General features: G+C 38.5%; 1 protein-coding gene across 2 annotated transcripts in view; it reads right to left on the reverse strand.

Annotated features, from left to right (window-relative positions):
- Window positions 1-12,157, reverse strand: part of tnrc6c1 (trinucleotide repeat containing adaptor 6C1) — a 67,609-nt gene that overhangs the window by 38,579 nt on the left and 16,873 nt on the right. For both annotated transcript variants that reach the window (XM_053648828.1, XM_053648819.1), the window contains exon 3: window positions 10,480-10,501. In XM_053648828.1, coding sequence (XP_053504803.1) covers window positions 10,480-10,501 — 22 coding nt within the window. The remainder of the gene's footprint in view (window positions 1-10,479; window positions 10,502-12,157) is intronic.

The following is a 12,157-nucleotide window of genomic DNA, read 5'->3' on the forward strand; positions in this document are numbered from 1 at the left end:
TTTCCAACCAGGGCTTTGTGAGCCCCTCAGGGTTCGTGGTGGCATAGAGTGCTGCAAAAGTGAGTCCTAAAACCCGGACATTTTCACATGTTATTCTACAACATATAATACAGCAGTAATAACCCACTTGTGATTTGTATTTACTTATTTTACACTTTTACTTGTATTGAAAAAGACGGCTGCTAACAAGTGGTTAAATGGGACTACAGAGGCTGCTGGGGACATTAAACGTCATCATGCCGAAGAGGAAATCTCATCTACTACAGCTTGGTTGTGTTTATACTCGTGCTCTTATAAACTATTCCAACTTAAGCCTAGTTCACACGACATGATTTTAAGCCTAATTTGCAAGTCGCCGAGCAATCAGCAGTCGACTGTGACGTGTGAAGTACTCAACAACGTATCAAAGAGGCTCACAGACACATCGCGTAGGCATCACCGACGCCAGACAGATATTTGGCATGCCAATATTTGGCATGTCAGGCGACTGACTACACATCCTGTGGTGTGAAAAGTGTAGTCACTGGCAGTGAGTGCGGCGATAAGCTGCAGCTAATGAGAGAGCAAGGCATGGGGTGAGGTCACTGTGAGGAAGGGAAACCTGTGAAAAACATATGGCAGAACCATAAAGTGGAGAAGCGGTACAACTTTATAACATATAGAGAAGAAGACGATGACGAAGACGCAGCAAGAAAGATGGCAACAAGAAAAGTGTGAACTCAGGTCATGGAGAAAGCTGTCCTACGTCCAGCTTCAAATAAACGACACCTGTTTCGTGCGTGGTTTTCGCGTCATATATCCGTGTCACTTCTCTCGTGTGTTTCTGTGACAAGACTCCTGATTACAAGACAGCAAGTCGTGTAGCATGAACAGCACTGTGATCTGCTGACGTTGAAAGTCATGTAGTGTGAACTAAACCTTACAGAATTATCGATTTAAACAAATGTAGTGTTTTTTTTTTCCTCTGGGACCTTGATTTCCAAATGAAAATTGATTGTGGCTGTGTGTACTGAACCAGACTGAGAGATTAAAGGCTCAGGAAACCTTTGAAGGTGTTTTGAATTAATTATCTGATTAGAGCCCTTCTCAGGTTGACATTTCTGTATTATAAATTCTTTATTCTAATATTTTTGAGACACAGGATTTTTGATTTCTATGAGCTGTAAGCTGTAATCATCAAGATTTAATTAAAAAAAAAAAAGGCTTGAAATATTTCACTTTAAGTGTAATGAATCCAGAATATATGAAAGTTTCACTTTTTGAATTAAATTACGGGGGAAAAAAAAAATTCACTTTCCACGATACTCTAATTTTTTGAGAATTTTTTGTATACGAAAATTCTGAGAAGCACAAACTGGAAATCTGCTGTGTGTGCAGACATTCAAAAATGTATGCCAATATAAAAGTCTTTCTAAACCCGTTTTATAGCTCGTCATTATCACCATCAAGCAGCACATGAGTGCCAGTGATTCCTTCTCTTGCATGCGGCACTTACAATGTTCGTCGTTATCCTCAGTGGGCCGAGCCGAGCAGAGCTTAAATACGCAGCTGTATTTAAAGCCTGTATTTCTCGGAGGCATGCAAACGAGTCAGAGAGAGCAAGAGATGAAAGAGGAGATGAAAAGGCTCTGAGCTCCATTATACTGGGACCAGCTTGAAACGAGAAGCTGGAATGAGTGGGGATGAGCCTCATGGGACAGCTCTGAGAGATTCTTACTGCAGTCATGGGCAATTAAAACAATCCCATTCCTTAATCAAAACACTTGCTCATAGGAGAGCACAATTAGATCCTTTTCCCCCGTACACTTCTTCTAATCAGAAAAACCCACAAGTTTCAAAGGGTTAGAAAATAGATGGCACCCATAAACAAATTGAAAATACAAGTGTTGTTGTTGACATGGTGACACTTTCAGTGAGGAGACATTTGTTTAGCATTTCTGAAGGAGACGAGCGAGGCTGGAGAGGGAACGATTGTTTATAGCTGGTTTATACCAAGGTCTGTCTCAATACTCGATTCTGATTGGCTGGAAGGTGTGTGTTCAAACCGTATAATGTAAAGGTAGTTCCAGTCAGTTTAAGCACTGTTCTAAATTAATGTGCTGCCTACAAATTCTATAAACTGTAACCATAGTAACATACAGTTACATACTGTAATGAAACTCACAGCTTGGTTATTAGTAGAGACGTGGCACATATGCTGGTTTGCACTGCAAACTATGCTATAACTATGGTACAAGTAGGATAATTCATGGCTTGGTGTGCGTCACATGATTTTAAGGCACTCCACAGAGGCAATCAGAGGCTCTTTGCCTCCACGTCGTGCATTAAAATCATGTAATGCACAACCATCCGTGGATCATCCCTTACATAAATTATACCAGGAACTTGTTTTGCAAACGTTCTACAACAGTAACTAATTAAAAAGAAGAAGAAACAACGAATTCAGTGGCAAAAAAATTAAACATGGTCTTGAAATAAATTGCATTCTTTGTTTTATAAGCTTCCTTTTTTTGCTAATCATGGCTTATGAATGGGCTGAGAAAACTTTGAAAGCATAAAGGCCATTCATAAAAAATCTCACAGCCAGGAAACCTACAACTGTTGGGGCGGGACACTTCAGAGTCGAGAGAGCATTTGATTGGACAAAAAAAAAAATCTGATGAAAAAAAACTATTTGAAATGTTGACTTGTCAGGCCCTTCTCAGATGAGACCGAGCCCAGAGAAGTCGGCTGCGCTTCTGGACAGTGTTGATGTATGGCTTCTGCTTTGCATAGTAAAGCCTTAACTTGCATCTGTGGATGCAGCGGCGAATGCTGTTGAGTGACAAAGGTTTACCAAAGTATTCCGAGCCCATTTCAGGATATCCATTACAGAATCATGATGGTTTTTATGACGGTGATGTCTGATGGATTGGAGATCACGCTCATTCAGAAGTGGTTTTCATCCTTGCCCTATACGAACCGAGATTTGACCAGATTCCTTGAATCTTTTAATTATATTGTGCACTGTAGAAGGTGAAATGCCCAAAATCCTACTGATTTGTCATTGGGGAACGTTGTTTTCAAAGAGTTGGATTATTCGCTGATGCATCTGTTGGCAGATTGGCGAGCCTCGATGCATCCTTGCTGTTGAAGGACTAGGCCTTTTTTGGAAGCTCCTTATATACTATGATGCCTCACCTATTTCACATCACCTTCTTGTTTCAACTTATCACATCACTATTAGTCCTAAATTGCCTAATTGCTTATTAGTTCTAAAAACTTTTTTGGAATGTGTTGCATGCATCAATTTCAAAATAAATGTTTACCTTAAAAAAACACAACTATGCAGTCGATTAGGTAAAACATCAAATACGTTGTCTTTACACGTTTTTTTTGTTTAAATACAAGTCAAAGTACATTTACAAATCACTTCTCTTTGCTTTTATTAGTATTTTCCAAAATGTCCCAACTTTTTCGGAATTGGGGTTGTACATTGCCTATCACTTTTAGCATAGTCAGTTTCCAGGGCCCAAAAATGTGGAACTTTTACTTGCCTGGTGGGCCAGCTTAAACATCTATACACCCCGGTATCTGGTGGTTCCATAGTCAGTCAGTCAAATGTCAAACAAAAGTGTGTCATATTTGGATCGGAATCTCCCAGCTTGATGCAGAAGGCATAAACCAAGCTCCAGCATGTCAGGAAGTTGGGGTCAGAGCGCAGGGTCAAACATGATACAGCGTCCCTGGAGCCGAGAGGGTTAAGGGCTCAAAGCTTGGCTTGAACCCCCGACCTCCTGATCAGTAACCCAAAGCCTTAACCGCCAAGCCACCACTGCCCCATGTGGAGTGGATGACCTGCAAAAAGCATGAGGCATGCTGAGAGGCTCTTTCAGTTTGGCTTAGAAATAAACTGAGGGCTGCCAACAGGGACAGTTTGCATGTGTTGCTTGTGTCATATCCAAAATAGAAAGGGTAAAAATGGAATGCTGATTGAAGGAGGGTAGTAGTTATGTGGTCATTACAGCCACTTTAGCATTCAATAGGCACGACTGCCATTGCAGAGTTCCCTACTGATGCACTCGTTACATACACACACAAGAAAGTCTAAGATCTCAATGTGCAAAAATCAAACTTTAGTCATCTAAAGGAAAAAGCTTGGAGACATGTAACGTCTCCATATTCACTCACATGCAAAACAACCTGCTTTTGATGTTTGTGAAAGTTCACAAGATGACAAGGTAAAGGAAACTTTGGCGTTTAAAAAATAAATAATGTAAAGCCAGAGAAAGAGAGAAAAGGTGAGCGAGTGGCAGTGTGGAGGAGTTAGCAGGAGCAAGGAGCTCACTTTGTCAGAGGTGAAATGCAAGGTCCCTTGAGCAATGCACCTGCCAAAACCCAGAGAGAAAGAAGACAGGAAAGCAGAGTGTGTTCTCCCTTTTTCACACCATTCCCTCCTTACATATCTTCTCTCTGCCAGCATTCACAGGACAACAAACACATATAGTCTCACTCTGTCAGCCATGTCAGGGTTTTTCTCATTCTCCTAACACGACCTTCACTTTCTTGTGACTTCCCACTGCTCTCCATTTTCTCTATGGCGGTGTGTGTGTGTCCGTGTTGTCCTAGAATACTTGCTGGTGAATGAGTATCCAAATACACATACTCAACATCACTCCAACAATAAAACAATAAACATCACTCCAACAACAACCAATCAATAATATTCGATTATGAAAATCGTCGTCAACGAATCCAATTATTATTGATTAGTTGGTCTGCGCACGGCACATTTACTCTCTACATTACTTCTGTTCCGAAAACACACTTCTGAGAGTAAATACTAAAGTTGTATCCAAAACGACGTACTATACACTTACACTATGTACTCTACCATCTTGTGCATGAATTTTAGAAAGGTAATATCATCTCAAATGGAACACTAGCGTTTTTTTTACTACCCGGAAGTATACGCCGCTTCCTAGTCGACGGCACATTACGTCATTCGCACGCTAGCTTTAGCAGATACCCAGAGTCACAGACAATGACTTTCTTCAGTTACCTTTTATTCCCAACATGACCTCAGTCACCATCAGACTGAGGCGAAATCATCGCGTGACTGAGGAAGAAAGTGTGCGACCTCCAAGTCCTCTAAGGCAGGGGTGCAATTTATATTAAACACCACAGAGAAGATCCAACTTTTTAAAGTGGAGCGTGTGTAGCAGGGAAACACGACAGTGCTGCATGAGCACAAACTCATGTTTATATCCAAAATGCTCCACTGTGTGTAAGGGGCAGGGGAAACTGGTGTGAGTTGCTTAAAAGGTTTTGTTTAATTCAAGTTTATTGTCATTATATGGTATATTTGTGTGCTTGCAGTGTAAATTCTGTTGTTTATTATAACGGAAGTGATTTATTAGTAATGAGGCCACGTTGCTCCTCACTTGCAGTGCAGACGCGTTGATACACAGTGGGAGCGCGAGTAAGATCTGTAATGTCAGATTAATACACTATGATCAAAAGTAAACACAAGTAAAATAATATGTCTAAAGGCAGTGAGTAACAAAAACCACAAGGTGCAGTGAAAGTGAGTTTTTATTATTAATTTAGGACTGGAGTTTAATTATCAGTGCGTTTTGTGCATCCATAAAAAGTAATGCATAAATACCATTATATAATATAAACTTACATATAATGTAAACTAATATATACAAGTATTTATGCATTATTTTTTATGGATGCACAAAAAACACTGAATTAAACTACAGTCCTAAATGAATAATATATATTCTGGGGTGTGTGTGTATGTGTTGGGTTATTTTCAGTCTTATATAACTGGACAAACAGTTGTGTAAAGTTCGTTGGAAGTTTATATTTGGAACAGTCAAACCCGTCTCAAACCCAAATGTCTTCAATCTCTAGCAAAAACAAATTAATTGGCCTTGCTGTTCTGATAGTTTTGGAGGGAAATGATGCTTCATGGCATCAGTAAAAGTTCACGTCAGCAAGCACACGCTGCTCATTAAATGAACACTCCCAATTTTTCTGTATTTTATATTTTTCAGTAATCATAGTTGGACAAATCAGTATCTTGGCCACTCAGCAGACTTTATGCCACCGCCAGCTGCACTACACACATCATCCGAGGAGTAGAACAATTTTAACTATGATTATTTAGCATGATGACTGATGACATATCTTTTCATACACATCAGGAACACACGTATATCGAAACCATGATGAAACCCAAGTTAGATGTAAATCTCTCATATGGCTCTGTGGCTACTACACAGTCACAACTGATGTGTGGCCAGAGATACACTACACTACACTACAGCCACAGGACACGGAGAGATACAAAACAAAGTTAAATCAAATTAGACCTCATTAGTGGAACTGTGCCAATTTCCCAGATGTATCCTAACCGAGTCTATGGGAATTTTCTGCACTGACTCATATGCCAACAAAGACAGATGAGGGCAGAAATAAAGAGCGCTATTGCTCTAAAAAACCCTACAACAGAGGTTCAGCCTTGACCACATGCCCACACGCAACACCATTAACAGTGAAATCCACACAGACACAGGCTTCCCCTTGTGTTCAGGCTAGTGTTGGAGGCTTCCAGCTTTATCTCTAATGAGATTTATGAGCGTCTACTTTTCACATGTCATAAGCCCCTCTCCCATCTGGCCACGAACAGCTCTGGAGGCGGCTTTACTGAGGTCTTAATGCCACATATTTCTGCGCATGGTGAAAAGTGCACGCTCAGTACTTACGGTCCTGGCGGAACACAGTTTTTCCCTCTACCACTTCAGCCTTCTTTTAGACTATTATTAAAGTCATGTAGTACACTTTTCTCACTTAAAATGTGCTTACTTATTCATGGCTACTCAATGTTTCCTGTCATTTAAATACCTTAAATGACTAACATACTTCACCATCTTACTTGCTATTAGAGCTGAACACTGGCTGATGTACAATCCAACTTTTCTCACACATATATTTATAAAAATGTACATAAGATTTATAGGCTAGTAATGTATCAATTATGCAGACATCCCAGTAAATATACTGGGTATATTCTATTATATTAATATTAAGATAATAAGTTCCAGTTTACACAATTACACTTTCTGACTATAAAGTACATGTAATTTCTACAGTTACAGAAGGGAAATGATTTATCAGTTTTCACCCAGACAAAACTGCAACAACTAATTGATAAAATTGAAAATAATCAAAGTGTGTACCAAATTACATACTATACACTTACACTATGCACTCTATTGTCTAGTGTATGAATTTTAGAATGGTAATAACATCTAAAATTGAACACTAGTTGTTTTTTATTAACCGGAAGTATGAGCCACATACGATGGCACATGACGTCAAACGCACGTAATGTGACTCCCGCTGGCTTTAGCAGATACCCAGAGTCAACGACAATGACTTTCTTCAATTACTGCTTATATCAGCGTTACCTTTTATGCCCAACATGACCTCAGTCACCATCAGACGGAGGCGTAATCGTCAAATGTCAGCGTAAAAAAAGTGCGCGACCTCCGAGTCCTCTAAGGCATTGGAGCATTTTAAATTAAATGCCACGAAGATGACTGTAAACCTGTGAACTTTACAAAGTGTAGCTTGTGTAGCATGGAAGCACAACAGTGATGCACGAGCATAAACTTATGTTTATATCCAAAATGCTACACGGTCTGCAGGGGGCTCTGGAAACTGGTGCGAGTTGCTTAAAAGGTTTAGTGCAAGTAAAATTTATTGTCAATACATGCTGTATTTGCGCGACTGCCATGTAACTTCTGTTGTTTATTATAACAGGAGTAATCTGTTAGTAACAAGGCCGCGTTGCTTCTCACTCGCAACGTAGATGCGGAGATAAACAGTGTAGCGCAAGTAAGACCTGTAATGTTAAATTAAGACGCTATGATCAAAGTAATCATAAGTAAAACAATATACCTAAAGGCAGCGAGTAACAGAAACCATAAGGTATATAAACAGTTGTGTTAATGTAAAGTTTTAAGTCTGAAGTTTATATTTGTAACACTCAGGTGTGGATTTTATTTAAAACAAACAAATAAATCGTATTGAAAGGTTGGTTTTTTTCCCTGTCAGATTAATCTAGAAAAAAAAAATAACCAGCCGATTAACTGTTTATGAAAATAATCATTAATTGCAGCCCTACACCCAGATAAGGTTGGGTTCACTTTGAGTCTGGTTTCTTCCTCACGTCATCTCAGGGAGTTTCTCCTTGCCACCATCGCCACTGCCTTGCTCATTAGGGAGAAAATTTATCAAGTAAAAAATTATATCTGTAATTTATATACTTCTGAAGCTACTTATTATAGCTACTACAAAGTGCTATACAAATAAAATTGAACTGAATTCTGATTGGTCAGAAGGTGTTGATTAATTCTGTATGATGGCAACTCTGACAATAATGCTCCAAATGTGGGGCAAATCACAGGTTTATATTAATGCTCTCATTCTAATACATTATTGTTTCTATTGAATAATAATAAATACATCGAATGCGGTGTTATTTAAGAAAGAAAATCATACAATATAATTTAACCATATCAACCATTATATATATATATATATATATATATATATATATATATATATATATATATATATATATATATATACACACACACACACATACATACATATATATACATACATACATACACACACACACACACATATATACACACATATATATATATATATATACACATACATACACACGTACATAAAATATGAAGCTATTTGAGATGTTTACTTAACATTTACAGAAGTCTCCAGTGTCGGTGCTTCTTGAAAGGCAGTAAGTTTTCTAACATTTGAGAGTCTCAAGGACAAAGGACTCTCAGAAATATGACAATGTGTGTCTTATTAACTTCAAAAGAGAGGGAGAAAAGAGAATCTGCTGAGAAAATGATTGAGTAATATGTTTATAAAGTAAGTAATAACGGGCTGCAACTAAGTTCATGGTCATCCAATGACAAAAATAACTCTAAACAGATCAAAAGTATGATGGGTTTTTCTTTAATAAATATAAACCATTATAACCTTTGCCAAATTGCTGTCGAATAAGAGGTGAGATTTGTAGGAATGTATTGCCAACCCAAAGTTTTTTGCATGGCATATTTTGTATTTCTCTAATATTATGTATAATATTCTTATGATTAAATCATAATTCTATATCAATCAATCTATCAATCCAATCTATGTCAAGCCTTTAGCAGCACAATCTACTCTCAGACACATTTGAGAATGATGGAATCAGCTGAAACCATCTGGCTACTGAACCACTTCAATAAGGAGTATGTTACAGTTCATCACTACAGTTTATTTCCCCACCAAAATGTTCTCTCATATACTGACATGCACAGACCACTGCTGGTTATTTTTACATTCTTCTACTGCAAACATTTCAAAATCGCATGCTGCAGGCCTTTGTTAAGGAATGAAATCATCCAGTGATTATATTCAGGGAGATGACAGACCTAATGACTGGGTAACACTGCTGTAAGCAAGCTCATAACACAGTCAAAGAAAAAAAAAACTCTCGTATGAATAATTACTATGACATGAACAGGAATGACATAATGAATCATAACTTTAGGCAACAATCAGTAGGTTTACATGGACAACAATATTCCGATATTAACCTGATTAAGACAATATTCTGATTAAGAAACTACCATGTAAACAGCGATTTCTGATTGCCTTAATCCGACTAAAGTCATACTCGTATTCCTATTTTAGTCGCATTATCGAAGTAGATTACAGACATTTAAACACCTTAATCACACTATTAACATCGTGTGGGAGTTTTCACCACATTTTGTGACAGGACACATCACACACGGCAGTGCTCAACCGTTTGACGGTAAACAAGAAACCGCATACTTACCTGCTATATAGTAGGAGAAATACACATATTTCAGCTACCATATAGTAGGTAAAGTACACGTTTGGGACGCAGCCCACAGCTTCAAGCAGTCGTCTATTTGCATGTACAGCAAAACAAATAATTAACTGCACCTGAAGCGTTCATAAAATTTAAAATGAAACACCCAAAACTGTATTCGGTACCATAACGAAGACCAACTTTATGTCGATACGTGAAATTCTGGAGGGAATGTCAGATGGCGTAGCATGGGGACGTAATGACGTGTGGCGTTAATCGATCTATGTCCTATAACATGTAAAACGGGAACATGAAAGGAATATCCTAAAAGCGACTCATGTAAACACCTTAATCACAATATTGTCTTATTCAGAATAGGCTCCATAATTACATTACTGTTGTCCATGTAAACGTAGTCAGTAAGGTATAATAATATAGTCGCACTGACTTCTTTTTAAGAAGAATAAAACACACCCACATTGTCTTGATTTCTGAAAATCTTGTCCATTTACAATGAATAGATTTAGTGGAAGAAATTTAAAGACATTAGGATGAGAACTCACCTTTGGTTTCCTGTTCAGCAGCCTGGGAAGAAAAAAAAAAAAAAAGACAGCCATTGTAAATGCAGGATTAAAAAACCATAGTAAATGTCAATGTGACAAAATAAGATAACATGTAGTTATTGACTTTTGTTTAAATTGGTTATTCTAACCACGACTAAAAATAAGTCCACATTACTTGAATGTGAATTCATAACATGTTCCTAAATGCTGATGACGTGTTGAACTCTGGCCACCAGGAGGAAATATTTGAACTCTCTTATGAATTTTGCCACTTAATAAATCACAAACGTTAATTAAGTAAGGAATAACAACATTATTAAGCAGTAAGTAAGGAACAACCCACAGCAGACCACGCTTATAAATGAAAATAATGAATGCTGGGGGTGTTATATGGCAGAGGATTGCTGATAACCCCCACATAATATCTCCACATTGATGATTATGCATTTTACTTTGTTAAACACATTTTTTAAAAATTTGTTTATTATTAGTCTTAGATTATGTGGACCATCTGCCATACAAGTACCTGTGCATGAGCTGTTACTATAGAAACAATATAAACAACAACATATTAGCTTAAGCGCATTAATAGTAACCTACTGTCCCAGCCATGCTGTTACACAAAAGTAACGCACACTTTCTGACAAATCAGATTCGAGCATTCAACCTGGTGTTATAAATAGGCGTTAATTAAATAGCATAGTCATTAACCAATATTTATCCCATCCATAAGTAAATATAACTCCACAATGACAATTATGACGGGGGCCGGGGCCGGCTGTAGCTCAGTTGGTAGAGCAGGTTGTCCACTAATCATAGAGTTGGCGGTACGATTCCCGGCCCGCATGACTCCACATGCCGAAGTGTCCTTGGGCAAGACACTGAGCCCCAAGTTGCTCCCGATGGCAAGTTACCGCCTTGCATGGCAGCACTGCTACCATTGGTGTGTGAGTGTATGTGTGTGAACGGGTGAATGAGACACAGTCTAAAGTGCTTTGGATAAAAGCGCTACATAAGTGCGCCATTTAAGTATGAGCCAACACCTATAGCCAAGTGCACACTACACTATTTTCACAATCTCACAATCGGTGGCGACGATTAGACAACGGCTTTTTTAAACTTAAAACTGCGTAACGATTAGGGATCTCACGAGGACCGATGCCAACATTCAGAACCAACATTGTTAAAACGTGACGGTACTTGTTTTTCTGCAGTAGCATAGGTACCGTTGGTAATGAAGGTAGCGAGGTTGCAATTATTCCGGAACTGAGGGGGCAGCAAATACGCTCAAGTATTTTAGTCGGTCCACAAGTGGTAAAGAAGAAGAACAACGCCTACAAGCACACGGGAAAAACTACCGAAGATGGCGACAAGTTTAGCTCCACCCCGACTTGTTGAGAGGAAAGGTGGTATGGAATATGGAAATACTTTGTATTCGAGGTGGTTGACAAGAAACACACGATCGATGCTCTCGTTCATTTCAAACAAAGCAAGTAATTTGGAGAAGCACCTGAAAGACGGCCTTATATTATGTTTGTTTGAGGCAGCTGGCATTGTTGCCATGAAACCAGCTAACGTTATGCTCCATGTAATGTTTGCGATAGCCAGTTATTTGTTAACGACGCTAACGCATTGCAATGAAATAAACTACATCCTAATGGGCCACCATGCATCGCCA

This window comes from Ictalurus furcatus, chromosome 2, assembly GCF_023375685.1.
Source record: "Ictalurus furcatus strain D&B chromosome 2, Billie_1.0, whole genome shotgun sequence".
Taxonomy (NCBI): Eukaryota; Metazoa; Chordata; class Actinopteri; order Siluriformes; family Ictaluridae; genus Ictalurus; species Ictalurus furcatus.